We start from the raw sequence: 22,268 nt of genomic DNA on the forward strand, positions 1-22,268 counted from the left end.
AGGGATGGTAAAGAAGAGGGTGGGAGCGAGGCCAATAACCGAAAGCCAAAAATAGAAGATCGAATGTGGAAGGGAAGAGAAAAAGAAAGGCGCGTGATTGACAATTCTATTTTTTGTATTTTATATATTTGAAGAGAGAGAAGTGTGTGTAGCTGGTCAGCACTGACTTCCGATGTTTCTCGGTAGGAACCACAAATACAAATAATAATAATGATAATAATAATTTCTATTTCAATATCCTAAAATTAACAAATAAATGATTTTTATTAACTATTATTTCACCAAAGCTAACTTTGTGGAGATCTGTTGGAGAAGAAAGCAAGTATCCTCTCATCCTTCTCCTTCCTCCATTATTTTGCTTCTTTCTTTCTGGTAAGCTTTAATTATTGTATTATTTGGTTTTGGTTTTGGTTTATATGAAATGATATGATATGATGATAGGTTGTATGATGATTTGAAATGATGATTGACGACGATGTATATATGATTTATTTGTTAGTGAGGTCAGGTAAGCAAAGCATATGATAGCATAATAGCAAAGAGGAAAGGAAAAGTGTTCGTTCGATGAAAAGATATATAATAATAATAATTAGATAATAATAATTGTTTGATGGGCAATACATGCCGTGGATCTTTGAAAGGAAAATATATTGAGGGCATTAGCCAGCCCCACTCAGAATCAGAGAATTCCAAACGCAGCAACACTTGTTGTGATCCCCCAGACTCATCATACCACCAAATCAAGAAACATTCCAATTCCAATTCTCCTCCTCCATCTTCACATAATCATCACCATCCTTCCAACTTCAAGAAAGACTCCATCATCATGCGCCGTGGCCCTGATAACCAGTCTTATTATGTCTTGGGTCATAAGACTCCCAACATTCGTGATCTCTACACTCTTGGCCGTAAACTTGGACAGGGTCAATTTGGTACCACTTATTTATGCACTGACAATTCCACCTCCATTGAATATGCTTGCAAATCCATCTCCAAGAGGAAGCTCATTTCCAAGGAGGACGTCGAGGATGTTAGGAGGGAAATTCAGATTATGCATCATTTGGCTGGTCACAAAAACATTGTCACCATCAAGGGTGCCTATGAGGATCCTCTCTATGTCCATATTGTTATGGAGCTTTGTTCTGGTGGTGAGTTGTTTGATCGCATCATCCAGAGAGGCCACTATACCGAGAGAAAGGCTGCTGACTTGACCAAAATTATTGTTGGTGTTGTTGAAGCCTGTCATTCCCTTGGTGTTATGCACAGAGATCTCAAGCCTGAAAACTTTTTGTTGGTCAACAAAGATGATGATTTCTCTCTTAAAGCTATTGACTTTGGCCTCTCTGTTTTCTTTAAACCAGGTATTCTCTTTCAAACAACCAACTTTACTTTTATTAGCACCTTTCTATTGTATGCCATAAATGTGCACTTTTTTTTTCCTCTTTATTTTAATGCTTTCAAATTTGACAGATTCGTACTAGTAGTATTAATTAGACAAGTACAGAACACCATTCCATACTAATTAGTTTCTTTATATCTTCATTTAATCCTCCCTGTTTCAGGTCAAGTTTTCACTGACGTAGTTGGCAGCCCATACTATGTTGCTCCCGAGGTTCTCCTCAAGCATTATGGGCCTGAAGCAGATGTTTGGACCGCCGGTGTCATACTTTATATATTGCTCAGTGGTGTACCACCGTTTTGGGCAGGTATATTTCACTGCTAACACTCTTTTGATCTTTTGCCCTGCATCTGCAGCATTACTAAAAGTTTTTTCGTTTTGGAGCTCAGAGACCCAGCAGGGTATATTTGATGCTGTATTGAAGGGACATATAGATTTTGACTCAGATCCATGGCCTCTAATATCTGATAGTGGAAAAGATCTGATTAGAAAGATGCTGTGTTCTCAGCCTTCAGATCGGCTGACTGCTCATCAAGTCTTATGTACGTTTGTTCTTTTTTATAATACACTTTCTATAGAAAGAAGGACCATCCCTATATGAATAAAAGATGCTGTTTCCTTTTGGATTGGTCACTATTATGGCTATTTATTAGGTGTTATTATACTTTCAGAGTAGATGTAACAGTTGAGTAAAGTCCCACCGACATTCCCTTATCTATGGCAGACTCACCTAGGAAGAACAGTGCCTCTTTTCTAAACTATTAAAGTAGTAGATACATGATCTTTGATGTTTCGTTTCCTCGAAAGAAAATCCATTTTTTTAATGAGCTTAATAATTTTGTCAGCTTTATGAAATGGCGGAGTGGATTAAATTTTGCAAATATTCAGAATATTGTGTTTCAGTATGATTGTGTGCGTTATTATACATATTGTAATCTACTTTGTAGGTCAAAGGACATAACTTGTTTTGTTTGTTTAGGTCATCCTTGGATATGTGAAAATGGAGTTGCCCCTGATAGATCATTGGACCCTGCTGTTCTTTCTCGTCGCTGTTCTTTCTCGTCTCAAACAGTTTTCTGCAATGAATAAGCTAAAGAAGATGGCATTGCGGGTAAATAAAGCTAATTATTGCATGGATATTAATTTATGTATGAATGTTGATCATACATTGTTATGAAAAAGGTGATGCATTTTCATACATAATATATGAAGTTCCATTGTTGCCTTTGTGGATTGTACTATCGTGCACTTCTTGATTTCCAAATTAAGTAACCTTATTGGGCTTATGCACTTGCTCTTCACTTTCAATTGTATTTAATCTGTTATATTTTTGTTTGATTGAAACTAAGTAACTTTGTTGTTTGCACTCACTCTTCATTTTCAAGTGGATTTAATATGTTATCTATTATATTTTTGTTTGATTGAGACTAAGTAACTATAGTTATAGTTGTTTGTAATCATTGCTTGTTATGCTATTTTCTTAGGTAATTGCCGAAAGTCTATCTGAAGAGGAAATTGCTGGTTTGAGAGAAATGTTCCAGACTATGGATACTGATAACAGTGGTGCAATCACTTTTGATGAACTCAAAGCTGGTCTAAGAAGATATGGGTCTACCCTTAAGGATACAGAAATACGCGATCTTATGGAAGCGGTAGGGTGTTAGTGACTTAGTTTTGTTAAAAATATATTTTTCTCTGTATTTTGTGTATGTACTCTCATAGTCCCATTCTTTTATTCTTTTTGGAAATAATATTTTAATTTTTTTAAATATAATCTTTTAATTTTGTTATATATAATCTTACATAGCTAACAAGGTTCTGTGTTTGCTGGTAACTTGTCATTTTGACACTGGAGTTGATATTGGACATTAATGAAACGTGTCTAAATGTGATATTACGATAGAAAACCAGGAACTAATCAGTCATCCTGTACATTGATTCAATTTTTCTTTCTTGACTGCAACTCCAATGCATGCCAAATAATCTCTGATTGTCTTCCATTCAGCTGAAACGTTTGAGCTTTTTCAGGCTGATGTGGACAACAGTGGAACTATAGATTATGGGGAGTTTATTGCTGCAACAGTTCATCTCAACAAACTGGAGCGTGAGGAACATCTTATTGCAGCATTCCAATATTTTGACAAGGATGGAAGTGGTTATATTACAGTTGATGAGCTTCAACAAGCTTGTGCTGAACATAACATGACTGATGTTTTTCTTGAAGATATTATCAGGGAAGTTGATCAAGATAATGTAAGTCATTTACACCTGTGCCATACATTGACATAGGAAATACCAGTATACTGTTAGATGACCTTACAATTTATATATATACACACACATATACTCTTGAAAAGACTGAGCTTTTAGTTTCACATTTCTCTACTTGATTAACCTTGTATTGGCTTTTTATTTTTAATCTAACTGCAATGTTTTGTGGAGAAAGTATGCATGTGAGCTATAAACAATATTAATTTGGTTTTATCCTACAACTACTAGAGTTTCACTTTCAAAGCTTTTAGCTTATAAGAATTTGTTATCTAACATCTCAATACAGCAAGAAGCTTAAATCCTAAAACTACTCCTGGTCAATAAAAAAAATATTACATCTAATTTGGTTTTGTAGCAATTAAAATAATAATATATTTTGATTTTTTTTTGCATACCAAGGGAAGCTGTATTGATCTTTCTGAAATGAATGTGCAGTATCCTAGAAAAATTATAATATTCACCATAAAAACTATATAGTTTTGTAAAATACATAGTTTATATTCAAAAAAGGAAGGATATAATAGTTGTTTATGATATGTTGTGAGAGTCAAAGAGATGGTAAAATGATTTGATGGTAACTAGTTCTGATTATTATTATTGCCAAAATCGCTTAGCTTTTATTATTGAATACCTTGCAAATATAACTTTCTAGGTATGCTAATTAAAGTAACAATTGGCATCATATTGTACCCTTACCCCTCCAAAAAGTTATGTTGTACAAATTTGTTATATTAATTACTACAGGAGTGTATAACCTCAAATTGAGATGTAAATTAGAGCAATTTCATGAGATTTTATAATTCCAATTTGGTTCTTTGCTGTAGTAGCAATTTGGTGCTTAACAGGATACATGGTCGTGTGTTTTTCACACCTGGCCGTGTATAAGAAACAGAAACAGCTTGAAACTGTAACAAATAACTATGTAGTCATACTAATTGATTATCATAATAATTTCATTTTATGAAAATTATTAGTTCTAATGAGAAATGGAATGCAAGCAACATAATCTTTTCAACACATTCTCTATTGGGTCAATTTCACGTGGATTCCACTAGATAACCTAGAACCACTCTCTCTTTTGTGATCTATATAAGTGAGACCCCCGTGAAATTATTCAAGAATAGATAATGCATTGAAAACTATGTGCCAAAGAGTGTACCTCTAACAGTTAATATTCTTCTATTACTGATCAAAAGTACTTGTGGTAACATCAAGTTCACCGTAGTTTTAGACATCCGACTAGATATGAATGTTAAGTAACCGCATATAGCAAGGAAGGGAATAGCAGCTGGAAATAAGAGGTTGTTGAGAGTAGTCTGTGAGGGAATTGTCCTCAATGCATGGTGAAGGTGCATTCTAACAACCTGCACACGTGCTCAGCAGGTAAAGGCAAGAGACAGATTTGGGTAGTGAGAACAGGGTGAAAAGAGAACAGAGGAAAGGGGAAGGGTAGGAAAATTGTGAGCGAGGTTAGGGAAGGTAGGTAGCAACCCCCTCAATGTGCTTACAGTGTCTCTGCATTTTTTTCTGTTTCCCGAGAGTTTTAGGGGATGTTTACTTGTGAAAATATTTTCTGTTTTCATTTCCTGAAATTTGTATTAGTTTTACTCGTTAATAGGAACGTAAGAGACTTTTGAAGAGAACAATTGTCTAAGAAAACGGCCCCGTTCTTGTATGAATTCCCATCTGAATTTTAAGTAACCAATAAACAATTCCCATATGAGAGTGATGTCTTGATATCAGAAATGGAGAAGGGGTTTTTAGCTGTTTTCCTTCAACAATAGTGCTCTTCTTCAGGTTCCTAGGGACAATAGGGTTGGTCAATATGACGTATGTAATATGCACTATGCAGTTAGGACCTATGCTTGATCTATCCATTAAATTTTTATGACCAAAGATGTATTTGTGAAAAACAATTAATTGAGCAAAACAATATCATGCCTTAAATAAACTATAAATATCAAATCCCCGAGTTCTAATGATTTGACAAGTATGTTTATTTTCTGAATACCAATATTTAATTAAATTTTGTTCCTTCACCCTCTTGTTGTGCAATTATGCTTCATGGTTTTGTTTATATCTTTTGTTTCAGGATGGAAGGATTGATTATGGTGAATTTGCTGCTATGATGCAAAAAGGAAATGTTGGAATTGGTAGGAGGACTATGCGCAACAGTTTAAATTTGAGCATGAGGGACGCGCCAAGTGCTCATTAGCTTTTAATTGTGTTCATTATGTGCAGGTAATTTTTTGGCTTTTGACAAAAAAAAAAAAACTTTTCCCAGTATAATATATTGTGTCTGCTGTGTATATAATCAATAGATGTTAGTCATTCAGAAGTAAAATAAAGTGCCGAGTCTCTGAGACATATTTTTAAGAATTGAAACAATTATGCAGTAGATCAACTCTTAATGGCTGGAATGAACATATAGGCAATAGATGTTAGTCAGTCGGAAGTTATTATGAAGTTCTGAGTTGTATCTTCTTATTTATTAGCAGATACTTCTTAATTGACACTGAAGTTCTTAATGCCTTGAACTTGGATTTTGTTGCATCTTCTTATTTATTAGAAGATACTTCTTTTACTTGGTTTTTTCTTCTGATTAAGGCCCATCAAAATCTATTAAAAAGCATGAGTCATTATTGGATTCATGCACCTAAAATAGAATGAAAGGAGGGTAGTACAATTAGCTCAAAGAACATCAGTGTCATTTATGGAATTGGAAACAGTGGGTTTAGATGATGGTTGATGTCCAAAGAGTGCTGCTAAAAGTTGACAATGTTGTCCCATGACAAATATAGACTGTACCAATCTTTTCCATGATTCTTCACTTACTAACTGCTTGACTGCATATTTTTATTTAAGAGGTGCTTGTATGAATGAAACTATTGGTACGAGTTATCACTCGTCGATTTTTATGGAGGGAGATGAAAAAATTAATCATCATTTTTCTCTGGAAGTTGCTTTGTGTAAAAGAAATAGTGAAATGATGAAACCTGAGACACTCTTGCCATGTGTCATATCTAATTGGGCATGGCGTTACCGTGTTAGACATGCTTTATTTCTTAATTTGTGAATGACATAATTATTATTTTCTATTAAAATACGTAGAGCTGAGATGTGAGGTGTGCAAATGTTCTTAATAGTAAAAAATGTCCCAAGCATGTCCAATTTTATTTCACCATAGAAGCTACAATATGTAACTTCATAGTTGCCGTGGTTTGTATGCTTCTTAACGTGGATTGAAACATTTACTTTGTGAATAAAAGCTCCTCCAGTCATATATCTAGGTTCTGCTTCTCATGGAAGTTATAGAATCATTTTTTGTTGTTGAATGATAACTCCAAATGTAATCTACTACATGTATGAGCCGTTGACTGTGTGTTACTCTTCAAATGTTGCATGGCCCGTCCTGTATTATGAATCTGATATGCAATTTTTGCAGGTTGTATACAGCAAAGCCAGAGAGGGAAAAATAAAGCATAAATCTTTACCATAAGTTGTTTCTTATCCTGCTGCTGCTGACGGATCCTATATATCGCATGAAGAAAACTCGAGATTGTGGATGCTCTTGCACGAGCACTCGTCAAGTGTTACATTTGTGTGTTGTATGACTGCAAAATTTGTTTGTGAGTGTGTAAACTAAGTGTTGCAGCTATTTTGAGTTGGTCTGTTACATTTCGGTGCTTTCTTGTTAGGGGCATTCTGTTTATAGTTGAAGTAGAAGGATTTTGATCATTCAGGTTATGATTTTACGCATGTAAAGTTTCACGACGCAAGGCATGATAATGTATTGTCTGAACTGAGAAGCGTATTTGGATTATGTAGGAGGAGCACATGAAATGGCAACATTTTATATCCCCGTACTTTTTTCTTGTTGTACTAATTTTATACTTCTAATAATAGTGATATTTCCTTTTGAAAACTTATAGTAATATTTTGTAATTAATAAATATAAAATAAGTAATTATGTACCAGCATAATAATAAATAAATAACTAATATAAAAGTAGCAGATCTATAACCCGAGTTCTGGAAATGCACGTCTTTATACCCAAAACTACATTAACAGATAATAAAGTGTTATTCTGGAAATCAAGAATCATTATTGTTACTCAATACATTTGTTATGCATGTCTAATTTTATATCTAAGCCTAAATACATTTTATTAAAAAAATATACAAATTTCAAAATAAAACTATTATTTTTAACTGTACACATTCAATTATTATTTTTATTTCAGGGTCAGATTCCCTGTAATATGTACTCTTCTGGACTAAATTCAGATTTGAATGGTCAAATCCAACATGTAGCGGACCAATTTCAAACCAACCTATCCAAAACATAAAGGGTATGGAAAGTTTTTGAATTAGGGCATCTAATAGCTTAATAGATATAATTTGAAGTGGGGGACTATCATAGTTCGTCCATACCATTGTTTTCTGTCAGATGATGATAATCATATCGTATGCAGCAATCACCTTATATCAATAAGTGGGGTGTAATATGTTGGTTTGTTTTTTTTGATCGAGTCGATATTTTAAAATTATATATTTAAAAATCTAAAATAAATTAATTTTTATTCAAATACTATAGATTTTTTATATAATTAAAATAAGTAGATCAGCTACAATGAAAAAATAATATAATTATAAAAAATTATATGAATGCAAGATATTTTTTAGGATAAATATATAAATATAATGTAAAATAAAATATATAATGATAAAATATAATGAATTGGTTCGGGTGATGAGTTTTGAATTATGTGAAATCAAATCGAATCATTGATTTAATTCTTACACCATTATCAATAAGGACAACGTTTATAATCTAACGGTGATTTTACAACCACGTATCCCTTCTCTGTATGTAACGGATTTTTTTAGAAATCCTAAAAGATATCATAAAAAAAAAACATTTGGTAAAAAAAAAAGTACACTAATTTTTAATCCTAAATACCTTCCACTATTATATTTAAATTGACTAATATACCTTCTGCTATTATATATAAATTGACTTGATTGTCTGAATATTTGCAAGTACCAACCATAAACTATAACCAGTTTTGCCACCAACAAAACCACACTTATCATCACTAAATAAAAAAATCAGGTCCACTCTAGTGTACTATCATTTTGTTAAATATGAAAATGAATAGAATTATTTAGTTTACTTTTTAATTTTTAAATTTAATTAAATGTAATAACTTTAAAAAAAAAATATTTGGTGTACTCAAACTCGATTATAAACATAAGGGAGGTCTAAAGCAAATTATAAAGGTCTAAAGCAAATTTAGTTATAAGGTCTTCCCAAACTTAATTCTAAACATAAGAAGGCCTAAAGCAAAATTAATTATAAGGTCTTCTGAATTTTATGATATATTTTAGTAAAATTATTAAAAAAATTATAAAAAAATATTTTAAATAGTTTAGAAAAAAATCATGTATTAAATTACCATAGTTAATTTTATATAATATTTTTTTTTTAGTTATTAATTGAATCAATTAATTTAATATTTATTATTACAATATTAATTTTAAATAATATTTTATTTGGCTTAAATTTTAAAATATTGAAATATATTTTTTTTTATTAAGAACAACATTTTTTAGAAGGTCTTTTTATATATAAAAATTTAGTTTTTTAAAGGTTAACGCTATTGTCTTCGTGGCTGTACTTTTAAGCAGTCCTGTATACGCTAATATAAGTGCATACACTTTATAAAATAAAAAGTAAATAATATAATATTACATACTGAATATATTAATAATATGATATAAACAAAGATAAAAGTAGTATTAGATTTAGAATAAATATATAAAATATTTGAAGAGTATATAAATATAAATATATTTTTCTTTTATGAAAACAAGAGTTTTTTTTCTTTCATTACTATAGTTTCTCAAATAATAAATAAATGATGAGTCAAAAACGAAAAACAATAAATAAACGCACAAACCTTCCTTCACTAAATTTCACTGCAACAAGTCAACAACTGTCGGTGACGGTATTGCGATTCATAATTCATTCATTCAATCTTTTTGGCCAAGCATATCACATGATTGGATGGATCCCTGTCTGTCAGCTACCCCGTGAAAAGGAAAATAATGGATTTGTTATTTGAATTTTCTCGTCATGACACAGGAAAATTTAGTACTCCTTCCTTTCCATAATTCCGACCAAAAATTTCATTTTTAATACACTTTATGCTATCTGTATATTTTTTTATACAAAATTATATATTTAATTAATATTATTGGTATATATTTATGATATTAATAATATTTAATAAAAATAGTATTGTATATTTTTATTTATTTAATTTTTTAATATGTGTAAAATAATCAAATGGTCAATTAAATTCAATAAATTAAATTGAATTTTTCCATTAAAATCGAATGGGTCACTTGATTATCCTTATTCTCAGTACTAATGATACATAAGTACTACTAATATTTTATTACATTTGAATAAATATAAATATACTTGAATATAGAGGACCTTTGGACCAAATTGCATGAATTAAAAAGGTGAATAATAGTATTAATTTAATTAAGAATTAATATAATTTTTATTTATTTACTTAAAAAGAAAAAAATAAAGTATTGTTTATATAATTATTATATAATATATAATATATATTTATGACAGCTGGGAAAAAGAAGTAATAATGCACCGACATAGACAATTAAATATAAAGTAAAACATGTGGTAATGATAGTTTTAACTTAATTAATGGTGTGCGGTGGAGCAATATCACACGGCGGGTTAACCTCTTAGCTGGCTTTTTGGCTTTCCTTAATGAAAGTTAAGTTCTTTCAAGTAGAATTAATTAAACAAGGAGGAACTTCAATCTCATGCATGGCAATTATGGTATTAGAACTAATTAATTCCAAGAGATCTAGCTAAAACAATTAGGAAATTAAATAATTAATAATATCAAAACTGACAATCTAAATTAGATGATAGAAACAATATCATTCATTCATTCATTTAATTATAATGCAATAAGGTAGCGTTGGTGAGAAGGCAACAATGAATGAATAAACATGAAGAATGAAATAATTAATTGTACATAAAATACAAGAGAATTTGAAGGATTGCAGAAGCAATGAACAAAAGATTGCAAGGGAATCGAGTAGAGTAAAGAAATTATTGGAAAGATTGTATATACTATTATATATTGAACGATGGATCTATGATGTGGATTGTGGAGTGTAGGTTTGAGGAAGAGGAGTGCAATGATGAGAATTAGTGATTTTTCTGATCTCAGAGCGCATCCTGTAGAAAACATGTTTCCAACTGCCTCTGTCGCGTGAAGCCAGCAGTTTGATTTCCAGTTCGTTCATTTCCAGATCTGTGGCAAATATGGGCTTCCTTGACAGGATCCAGGCCCAGCTCCAGGCCCACCATTTCCTGGCAGAATCACACATGGATGAGAATGAGAACGAGAATGAGGAGTTGGATCTGGGAAAAGTGGACCAATTATTTAGGAAATGAGAGACATCTGTGGTGTTGATGTTGAAGGAGGGATTTGATATGCGTCGGCGGATAAGACCTCCTTTTGCTGCGACTGCATCATCTGAGGATACAGGGAGTGACCCATTTCCACTTCTACTTCTCGATGGAAACAAGCTTCTGCTTCTGCTCATGATCTCTTTCTCTCTCTCTCTCTCTCTCTCTCTTTCTCGATGGAAACAATATGTAATTATGTATTGTAATGTCTCTTCTGCTTAGACCTTGCTAGCTACCTACCTTTCTTTCTAATCATAATTATAATAACATCAAGGTGCTCAAATGTATCCTTCACAGCTCTAACACACCCTGTTTTATTCCTTCTGTGGGGTCAATGTCAATAATCTCTTCACTCTTTACTATTTTCCACCCCTCTTGCTTTATTTTATTTTATTCATTCTTACCCCTAACTAAGTAAATACCTTAGATCCAACTCAAGTCCAAGAGTAATAAATAAATGAGTATGACGAGTCTCCGTTGCTTAGGATCAAAATAAGCTGGTTAGATTCATTTTAACTTTCTAAGATCTCACTCAATTATATTTTTTAAATATTAAACTTCGATTTAATTTGTTATATCTCGTAAAATCAAAATTTATTTAAAAATATAGTTAACTATTTTTTAACGAGAGTTACACCATTTAAATTGTTATTGATGTGATTTTTTATAAATAACTGAACATATTAATATGTTAATAAATTTGAATTTTATTTTGATATTTAATATAACGTTTTAAACAGTCTAAAATTATATCACATTTTATTTTATAATAGTATGTCAAAGACTGATGTAGCTTAATATATTTAAAATACATAAAATATTAGTAATAATATTAATAATAATAATATTAATAATAATTGATTTATATTTAATTAAGTAAACCAACATGATAAACTTAAAAATATTTTTCTATTGTATGTAGTCTATCTCTTTTTGCCAAATATTTTATTTTTTTTAAAATCTCACATATCAAATATACTATATAGTTTACATGTGGGTTTAACCTAATCTCACTAGGATTGGTCTCTTTCTACTAGGTTACATGGTTGACCTTTATTAAAGATGGTTTATAATTCTTTTAAACGTGTCATATGGATCTCTTAATTTTTTTCTCTCTGGAATCCAAATTTTTAATCTAAATACAAAGTCTTGATAATTATATTTTTTATATATTGAATAAACCAACATTTAAAATAGTAGTTTTTGGTCTTAATCGTTTAGTTCACCAAAGAAAGAGGTCTAAAATAGAATCTTGATGCACCAAATAATTTAAATAAGAAAAATATGCTTAGTAATCAATTACAAAAATTAGAATTAGGATGAATAAGTTATTAACAATTAATGATTTGTTTTTAAATACAATTAACAAATGAGTGAATACCACTTAAGCTAAAGTGTATTCACCAAAATAGTCATTTTGTTAATTATTTCTTTTTTAACACCACACACTAACTTAGCTACACATTAATAGTTCATGTAGATTACATGTGAATGTCATATAGCTGTTTTACATGAAATAATGTAACTATTTTTAGAAATCTTTTCGACATTTAATAACCATTTTGAATAACCTCGGAATTTATGACTTTTATCTTTCACTCACTCCCCTTTGTTTTTTTTTACTCTTAAATCTGTAAAACTACAAAAAGTATATTTAGATTTATCAAAATAGCATATATATATATATATATATATGAATGTATTTGATTTGCAAAACAATTGATATTAGACACAACAATATAAGACAATACATATAATTTTTTGTACCTCATTGTGTTGAAAGAGAGGGGAATAGAGTATAAAGAGAGAGACATATCAGGGGCGAAGCTTTGTACCTAGTTCAGTTTTCTCATTCTTCCTCTCTCTTCCAGCCCCTTTTCTCTCTTTTCCATCTGCGTTTCTCTCTTTTCCATCCGCGTATCTCTCTCCATTTTGCTTACAAGTTACAACATTCCTCTCTGTCAGATTACGGATCACGAATCTCCTCTGCTCGCTGAGGGTATGTGGCCGCCTCTGCCTGACTGCCTCCGTGGCGGTGGCTGTTCGTCGCTCTTGCCTCTCTGTTCACCTCTCTATTTTGTTAGTTCTGATTTTTGTTAGTTTTGATTTGGAATTCGGATTTCTATTTTGTTAGTTTTGATTTTGTTAGTGCAATTTTTTGCTTATGTTCTTCAGTTATCATGAAATTTAGAGTTTATTTTGTTACTGTTGAGTTTGGAGCTTTGATTTGGAATTGAAATTTTGATTTAGAGTTTCAATTTATGATTTTTGTTTAGAGTTTTTGTATTGCACATAAGGTGTTTGATTTTATGTTTATATAAAGTATTTGAGTTTTTTTTGTTGCACATAAGTTGTTTGATTTTATGTTCATATAGTGTTTGAATTTTTTTTGTTACATAGAAGGTGTTTGAGTTTTGTTGCATTTTTGTTTGAGTTTTTTTGTCCATATAAAGTGCTTTAGTTTTTTTTTTTGTGCATATAAGATGTTTTATGTTTCTTAAATTGATTGATTTAGATAAGTTTGTGAGAATAAAGAAGAGTAAAAAAATTGATTGATTTAGATAAGTGTTTTATGTTGCATATAAGGTTCAGATGTTTTTATGTCGGCCACCCCAAAATTATCGGTCAAGCTCCGCCCACTGGACATAATAGAGTAGATAGAAAGATGAAAAAGGAGAGACAATAGAGAGTGGGAGGGTTAATAGTTTTTTTAAGCAGAAAATAAAATAATATTTTAATATTTTTGATAGCTTATACTTGGAAGAAATATTTGAAACATGATTTTAGTAGAGGTAAAAAAATTTGTTTTTAGTTATTTGTTTTGTCTAGTCCGATGATTGACTTCTAAATCAATTAAGGTATAAAAACAAGCTGTGATGTATGGTCCCCTATTCTTTAGCAAATTAAACGTACACTATATTGCAATTTTGGAGGGTTAAATCGGTAGTTGAGACATTAAAACATTGTAAGTTCGATTGAGAGTATTGGGGTGCAAAAAGTAAAACACCGAGAAATAATTCGTTGAAATGGGTCCATTAATGTTGATGAAGGCCCAAACGTTGTGATGAGTTGTGTAAGGCAATTTTGTAATTGATATTTGTATTTTTTGTATGTAGAGACACTACTGGAATCTAAGACGAGAGTAACACGACAAAGGGATAGTGAGAGTGACAGGAATGAGATCTGTTTATTGTTATTGAAACTGAAGAAAGGAAAAGAAGTGTGAAGTGAATGTCCAATTCATACTTACTCGGAGTAAAGTGTAGATCTGCTCCTAGAAAGGAAGTGTGTGTTGTGTGATATTATTATAATTTATAATAAGAATACAAATGGAGTACAGGAAAATCAAAGACGAGGTGGGTGTTTTGATTTGTTGAGGATTGATTTGTTGAATTTATGATATTAAAGTAATTTTTGCATTGTTTATTTAGGATATAGATAGGGATGTGGAGGTTGAGGACGTTGAGAAATCATTTTTGCTTACAGGTGCCGCTGGTATGTATAGTATTATTATGTTCTCTAAGGTTAGTTCGTTCCACTATCATTTTCTTCTCTTATTTTGCTTGCTATGTACTTGTAGTCCCTTTGGCCTCTTCCGTGGGAGACAGTCACAGGACGAAAGCACAGTGGAAGCGCAAGTAATTGTCTTCACATTTATCTATCTATCTATCTATATAGTAACAGTAACAGTAACAACATGAGAGGAGAGGACAATTATTAGTTTGATTTCTTAATTAATTAATTAATTAATTTCCCTGTTGATTCAATTAAACGATGATATAGGTCAGTGGTTACATGTGCACTGACTATTCTTACAAGTTCGCAAGCCATTCTAATCGTTTGGTCCAAGAGAGCTGGCAAATATGAGTATAGTGTCACTACTGCTAACTTTTTGGTATGTTGTTTCAACTTTCTCCTTTCAAACCCGCTTTTCTTTATTCATTCATTTATTATTATGCTTATGCTTATAGGTCGAGACCTTAAAATGTGCTATATCCCTGCTCGCCTTGGCAAGAATATGGAGGACAGAAGGCGTCACCGAGGATAACAGGTTGTCATATTGCATCTTTGTTTATTCTTTATGCTTGTCATCTTTTATCACTTTCATTCTTCTCTTTATCTTCAGGTATTTGCAACTTCATTTTATTATTCAACTCTTATCTTTTTCCTTGTATGTTGTGCATGGAAAATGACTTTAAATAACTCGATTCTCCCTTTAACCTAGATTAACTACAACATTAGACGAAGTTATAGTGTATCCTATCCCAGCAGCACTTTACCTTGTCAAAAATTTGCTTCAGGTTGGTTATGTTTGTTATGGTCACAATGGGATTATTTTACAACATTTTTGTTTTAATGCTTTCTGAAATATGATTGTATTTACTTTTAATTTTATGGCAGTATTACATATTTGCATACGTAGATGCTCCAGGCTATCAGATATTAAAGAACTTCAATATTATCAGTACAGGTGTGCTCTACAGAATTATACTTAAGAGAAGGTTAGACCCTTATAGTTCTTGTTTCTTAAACTAGTAAAAAGTAATTTTCAATTCACCTTTCTTCATTGTAAATGCCTGTGATGGACCAAGGGAATGTCGTATCCTCTGTATACTAAGTCTCGATGTGGACCACAGATGAACATGAATGCCCCCTCTCCATCCTTCTTACTGTCATTCAATTTTTTGTTCATCGTGTTATGGAATGTTATTTGAAAATAACCAATGCTAATATTCTATCTTCTGAGGAAATTAATGTAATCCTAAAGACTGATAAATTATTGATATTGTTGACTACATCATCAAAATTCATGGTTCGGGAGGCTGTTTATCATTGTGTTCTTATTACATTTCAGGTTAAGTGAGATTCAGTGGGCTGCTTTTGTTCTACTAACTGCTGGGTGCACTACAGCTCAGTTGAATTCAAAGTAAGAAGACTACTAAAAAACATGCCATGTAGCCATCACTTTTTTATTAGTATATTATTGATCTGATTAGGCTCCTGATCCTGTTCTATAGATGATATCTATCTATTAATATACATGCCAATGAAATTTTTCAGCACAAACTGTGATCTAACAAACAAACGAATCATAAATAATAGGTTTGTTATGGAATCGACATGATCATTACTAGAAAATATATGATATTCAATTAACAGATCTTTGCATGTACCATTCATAATATTGGGGATCAAAGATTCTCCTGGCCCTTTTTTTATATATTTTTTTTCTGAAAATTTATGGTTCTTGTATTTGGTTTTGGGAAGACTGTTACATAGGGACATTTTTTCTCTGATATTTCCTCCTTGTTTCTATCATCCTTTCACTTGGGCCCCTATATCTGATTTTGATCTAGGGAATTTGTAATTCTTTTTCGCACTTTGACTTTGCCAGATAGAAGGATGCAATGTTTATGCTTGCAAGTCTATTCCCCAGTTTCTGATTTTGGATCCTACTGTCTTTCCTTTATCAATTTCACTGTCTGTTTGGAAGATTACTTGTGAAACTATAGGGAAAAAGTGGAAATGAGCGAAAGGTAGAAAAAGAATTTTGAACGATATCATGGCTCTGATGGTGCGGTGTGTACATAATGCTAATCTATTTCTTATTTCTGCCAATATTCTAGGTCAAGTACTAATAAATTATTACTAGTTTAACCCTAGCACATTTATTTAAGAGTATTGTGCATAAGGCTTCTAAAGAGTTAAGAATCCTAATATTATAACGTTTACAGCTTCCAGAAAGGTGAAAGTTTTTTAGTGGACCTTGGTACCAGATAAAATTAATATAAGCAATCTGTTTATGTACCTATAAGTAGTAGCTCTTTGGCTTCAGAAGATTATTTCTATTATTTTATATGTAATGTGTTCTTGTACTATAAGCAATCTGTTTATGTACCTGTAGTCTGTAGCTCTTTGGCTTCAGAAGACTATTTCTATTAGTTTATATGTACATGCTTTTGTACTAGAGATTAATTGTCGCCCTAGAATATTATGCACTGTCAAAATAAGGGATTAACAGTCATCCTTGTATCACATCATGATACACCATATTAATTTGGTATTCTATACGTCTAAGTATCTTTTATTTTCTCTCTCTTTTTTCCTTTCCTGTTTAAGCGCTTCTTTTAGCAACATAAAAATATGGTACAAGTTCAATGTTTTATTGATAATTTGTTAAATTTGTCTGAATTGATTTTTCAGTTCTGATCACGTTCTTCAAACTCCCGTTCAAGGTTGGGTGATGGCAATCGTGAGTTGCTTATATTTGTGGTACTCTGACATTAAATATGTAAAGCAGTGAAGACTAATTTTTTGGGTGAAATGATCACGCCGAGCTTTTGCTTTTCAGGTCATGGCTCTCTTAAGTGGTTTTGCAGGAGTATATACTGAGGTGATTTGAATTAAGAGCAGTTGCATTAATCTCCTGAGGTTTCTTTAATGATTGCCGACTTCAATCCACTGCCAAATTTGTACTCTGTACCGTTGACTTCTTTTGACTCATAGACTATGTTAAAACTGTATGGAATATTTGGCTTTTGAATTGTTCAAAATTCAAACCCCTTTTGTATCAAGTTCAAATTATTGAATTTGTTTATGAGTTTCTTAATGCTATATGACATAACATTATAGCGTCATTTAATTCTTGTAGCCGACCCTGCTTAGAGGGATAAGGCTTGATTGTTGTTGTTGATCTGAACTTATTAATGCTTGAGTTATATTTGATTAGTCTGCTTAGAATATGGTTTTTGAGCTCTCTTATTATTTACTATAGCACTGAATAAGAACTCTTATTGTACAATCATGGCTTAGCATCTCTTTTTTTTTTTTTAACATTGGCAGGCAATTATCAAAAAGCGTCCTTCACGGAACATAAATGTTCAAAACTTCTGGTTGTATGTCTTTGGGATGGGCTTCAATGCTGTTGCAATATTGGTTCAAGATTTTGATGCAGTGATGAACAAGTAATTTGAGCTCTTCTTTCAGATTTTAGTTTTGTAGTATATTTTGGTCTTTTCTAACTATTTAGTTCCTATGTTGTCAATATATATATATATATTATTCCTTCTCATTGAACTTGGATAACACAAAGTCAAGCGCCAAACTAAAGAAAAGACTTTTTGCCATTGTAACTATAAGGCGTAAAATGTCCTGCCAATAATATGTTCCTTATTTCCTATATTATGATGTATATGCAGGGGATTTTTTCATGGATATTCATTCATTACCTTTCTCATGATTTTCAACCATGCTCTCAGGTAAATGTCAACTGATGAGGTTTAAAATATTTCTTGAACGCTGGGAGATTTTATTTGATTACTATTCATAATTGCATATCTAGTTTTTAGACTGAGATCAAGTCCGCTGACATGGATAATATAGCAGGGAAATTTGACATGTGATAGAGAAGTTGTAATGTGATTTAGTCATTTATTTCCTCACTTTTTGGCTGCTTCTTCTGTTTGTTCCTGAAATGATGGTTACTTGTGATGTGAAGTATGGGAAGCAAAAGGGATGAAACAACATTAAGTTTTGATATGGTTGATGAAACAGTGAATGTGCAAATCTCAGAAGGACCAAGTGCCAAATACACGACAAAGCACTTATTTCAATTTTTATCTACTTCCTCTCGTCTTTGCCTCTCCACTGCACAGGAAAAAAATATTTTATCTGAATTTTCTGATCTCTTCTTGTTTTTGACAGTGGAATTGCTGTATCAATGGTAATGAAGTATGCTGACAACATTGTGAAGGTAAGACTGAGATTATGACTTTGTATTATGATATTTCTATTTTCTACGACTGAATATTTACACGCGTCTGGAATTTGAAACATCCAATAGTATAATTAAGATTATGGCATTTCTTATTGTTAGAATATTATAAAATATCTTGTAATATCTATTATATTATATTAGAGTATCTTGAGTTATTTTCTATGATCAATTTATAATCATAGAGATATCTTAGAATATCTCTCATTATTATTATGATTTAATCCTGATTTAGGATTGAATCTATGTTTCTTTATAAATAGAGATTAGTATTGAATATTTTGTAATCAAGTTAGCATTAAGCTATTATTAATAATATTCAAATCTTTATTATTTTCTCTCCTCATTTTCTCTAAAATCCCACAACTTCAACATGGTATCTAGAGCCTATTTCGATCCTCCTTGAACGATTCAGCTTCTATTCCGCTGCCGAGTTCCCAACAGTTAGGGAATATAATCATAGTTTCTCTTTTCCATCATTCCTATTTCCGACACGTTTCACTCGTTTTCCATTCAATTCGCTACTGCCGCCGCTGCTACTATTTTCAACAAATTTTCCTGCGAATAGCAGTCATCTCTAGATTAGGTTATGTCTGAAAACTCGTCGCCAAAAGCTGTCACACGCGCTACTAATCTCTCATGCGAGTAGATCTGCTGCTGCATGTCGTCGCTGTTGCCTTGTCTGCTACTGCTGCATGTCGTCGCTGCTGGAAAAGTTTTCCGACACAACCACTTTCATTGTGTGCGGAATCTCCCAATCTACACAACTCAGATTTCTTTTAGGTCAAAAGTCGCTCCACGCAGCTCATGTGCCTCCAAGATCCGCCGTGTTCATCTCACGCGCCACCACCAACAGCCTCGAGCTCAGGCGCGTATGTCTGCCTTCTTGCATAATGTTTCAGTCGTCTAGATTGAGTTTTCCTTCTTGGTTCTAGATCTGTTTTATGTTTTTTCTTTAGAGCCACATGAATACAGTTTGACAATTTGTCCCAGATACATTGGCCCTAGTTTTGTCCCAGATGTATTGACTTTGCCTTTCTCTCCCTGAAGCATGTCTCTCTCTCCTTGAATCAAATTCAAGTTTAAATATTGAGTCTCTGATATTATTAGTTTGAAGCTTCCAAATTCAGTTTTTTAGAAGGACGAACTTTGCTTTGTTCAATTGCTTGCCATGAATTTCTCTCATGCTGATGATCATTCTGGCTATCTGGTTAGACTGTATTTATAGCAATTCTCTCCGACTTCACCTGCATCCCTGAGTTGTCTTTCCATCTTTTTTTATTATTTTGCGGAGCCAAACATTGTTTTCTTGTAACAAGCTTTAGCTTGAGGGGGAGTGTTAGAATATTAGAAAATATCTTATAATATCTATTATATTATATTAGAGTATCTTAAGTTATTTCCTAAGATCAATTTATAATCATAGAGATTTTTTAGAATATCTCTCATTATTATTATGATTTATTCCTGATTTAGGATTGAGTCTATGTTTCTCTATAAATAGAGATTAGTATTGAATCTTTTGTAATCAAGTTAGCATTAAGCTATTATCAATAATATTCAAACTTTTATTATTTTCTCTCCTCATTTTCTCTAAAATCCTACAACTTCAACACTTATGTTGGAATAATTCATATGATAATCATAGGAGAATTGTGAAAATTATGATTGGATTCTCTGTGATTTTATTATATTTTATTCTCTCTATTTTTAGTATATTTGATCTCTAATTATTAGTCCTAATTAATGGGGCAACTACTATTGTAATTTCTTTTTCTATATAAACAATCTACGATTGTAGTAATAAGACATGAAAGTATAATTCTATTACTTTCTATAATAATACATGCTAGATCCAAAATAACCTTTTTGTAGGTTGTCTCTATTTTAGTCCGATGCTTGTTGATCTTATAAATAGTCAAATTATTAGCTGCTATTTTTTATCCCTTTTTTATTTAATTGTATGGAGCTGCATTATGATGAACGTTTAGCATCAAATGCAATCTATATGTGTGCTTATAATTGTTTTTCATAGTTTATTAGCACAAGAAAAAGCCTCTTTGAAAATTGAAATGAAATTCAAATTTATGATTAACTTTGCAATTTACGCAGGTGTATTCTACTTCAGTGGCAATGCTTCTTACAGCAGTTGTTTCTGTATTCCTTTTTGGCTTCCATCTCTCCCTAGCCTTCTTCCTTGGAACAATGTAAGTTGTTAATCATATCATGAACTGGCTTGCATGTCCTATGGTTGTGTTTTTCTTCCAATGACCAAGCATTTCACATGCATCAAATAGGGATTAACAGAGACAATCAATTTAATCACAGTGTATCATCTGAAATTAAAATGTTAAAAACTATTGAGTGTTTGGTTGGCTCCTTTTTTCTTCTTCTTTTATGATTAGGGTTTTGTTGGCTCTTAATGCTAACTTGCGTAAGATTTTGAAACACTTCAATTTCTTGTGCATGGCACAGGGCAATAGCTTTCAATGCTTCATTTTCTAATCTTGCATGAAATAATATAACCCTTTGTTCTCTTGAATGAATATTTGTTAAATATGTTTACAGTGTTGTCTCTGTTGCAATTTATCTTCACTCTGCTGGGAAGATGCAAAGATGACTATGACTTCTGCCCTCTATTTTTCGGACACTAGATTTTTTTTTTATCCATTGTTGATTAGGCTAATTTCAAATGTTATTTTGAAACTATTAGTTATGTCAGTGTATACTTTGAAATCCATATTCGGTGTATCTCAACAATGATGGAACCTGGTTCTTGAAAGGTGATATGCAGTCCCCACTAGAAGCTCTTACCAGAGCTTATTCATTGCCTTTAAAACGAAATAAACCCCCTTCTCCCATATATTTTTGTTAAAAAGGTTTAAGCTATGCTATTATTAAGCAATATGCTTCTGCGTGTGTGACTGTGTATTTATATATTGTTTCCATTAACAATCAACGACATTTAGTATTGAATGTTTTCTATATATTCAATAAACTTGTCTAGAATCAAGATTAGAAGTTACCGTTCAAAGTGACTTTTGGTTTCCCACCAATATGATTTTTAAACATGTTCTGAGAGCAATCTAATTATTTATGCAAGTCTAACCATCAATTACATGTTCAATGACAGTAGATCTCACTTGCATGATCTTTTATGGATAACGACTTATTCTTAAACATTCATATTCTATATGAATGAAACATGATGAGTTCATATTTCAACCCACTTAACTCTATCAAAAGTATACAATCTGTAAGACTTCAGCTACAAATATTTGATGCTTCTTGTCTTCAAGAGTTTTA

The 22,268-nt window shown here is 31.8% G+C and overlaps 3 protein-coding genes across 4 annotated transcripts; 2 read left to right on the plus strand and 1 right to left on the minus strand.

Annotated features, from left to right (window-relative positions):
* Positions 1–72: 72 nt before the first annotated feature.
* On the plus strand, positions 73–7,595 carry LOC101499014 (calcium-dependent protein kinase 26). The gene is given in 10 exon segments (XM_073365091.1): positions 73–372; positions 509–1,361; positions 1,563–1,706; positions 1,789–1,941; positions 2,379–2,431; positions 2,433–2,510; positions 2,884–3,051; positions 3,428–3,652; positions 5,763–5,911; positions 7,116–7,595. Coding segments are annotated over 8 exon segments (1,695 nt in total). The 5' UTR covers positions 73–372; positions 509–610; the 3' UTR covers positions 5,886–5,911; positions 7,116–7,595.
* A 3,274-nt stretch (positions 7,596–10,869) lies between these two features.
* LOC101499844 (uncharacterized) lies at positions 10,870–11,325 on the minus strand. Its single transcript, XM_004491589.4, has one exon. The coding sequence runs from the start codon at positions 11,323–11,325 to the stop codon at positions 10,870–10,872; it is 456 nt and encodes a 151-aa protein (XP_004491646.1).
* Positions 11,326–12,961: 1,636 nt separating this feature from the next.
* On the plus strand, positions 12,962–21,938 carry LOC101500177 (CMP-sialic acid transporter 4). 2 transcript variants are annotated; one of them, XM_004491590.4, is made up of 16 exons: positions 12,962–13,187; positions 14,305–14,544; positions 14,620–14,683; positions 14,769–14,826; positions 14,972–15,083; positions 15,160–15,239; positions 15,414–15,489; positions 15,590–15,690; positions 16,044–16,115; positions 17,393–17,441; positions 17,541–17,582; positions 18,032–18,153; positions 18,388–18,447; positions 18,893–18,941; positions 21,075–21,169; positions 21,531–21,938. In XM_004491590.4, exons 2-16 carry the CDS (start codon positions 14,518–14,520, stop codon positions 21,580–21,582), a joined length of 1,059 nt encoding a protein of 352 aa, XP_004491647.1. In that variant the 5' UTR covers positions 12,962–13,187; positions 14,305–14,517; the 3' UTR covers positions 21,583–21,938. The 2 variants fall into 2 exon arrangements, with proteins under 2 accessions (XP_004491647.1, XP_004491648.1); XM_004491591.4 differs by having other exon boundaries at positions 13,020–13,267; positions 21,531–21,823.
* Positions 21,939–22,268: the final 330 nt, after the last annotated feature.

The sequence above is a fragment of the Cicer arietinum genome, chromosome 2 (assembly GCF_000331145.2).
Source record: "Cicer arietinum cultivar CDC Frontier isolate Library 1 chromosome 2, Cicar.CDCFrontier_v2.0, whole genome shotgun sequence".
In the NCBI taxonomy this organism is placed as follows: Eukaryota; Viridiplantae; Streptophyta; class Magnoliopsida; order Fabales; family Fabaceae; genus Cicer; species Cicer arietinum.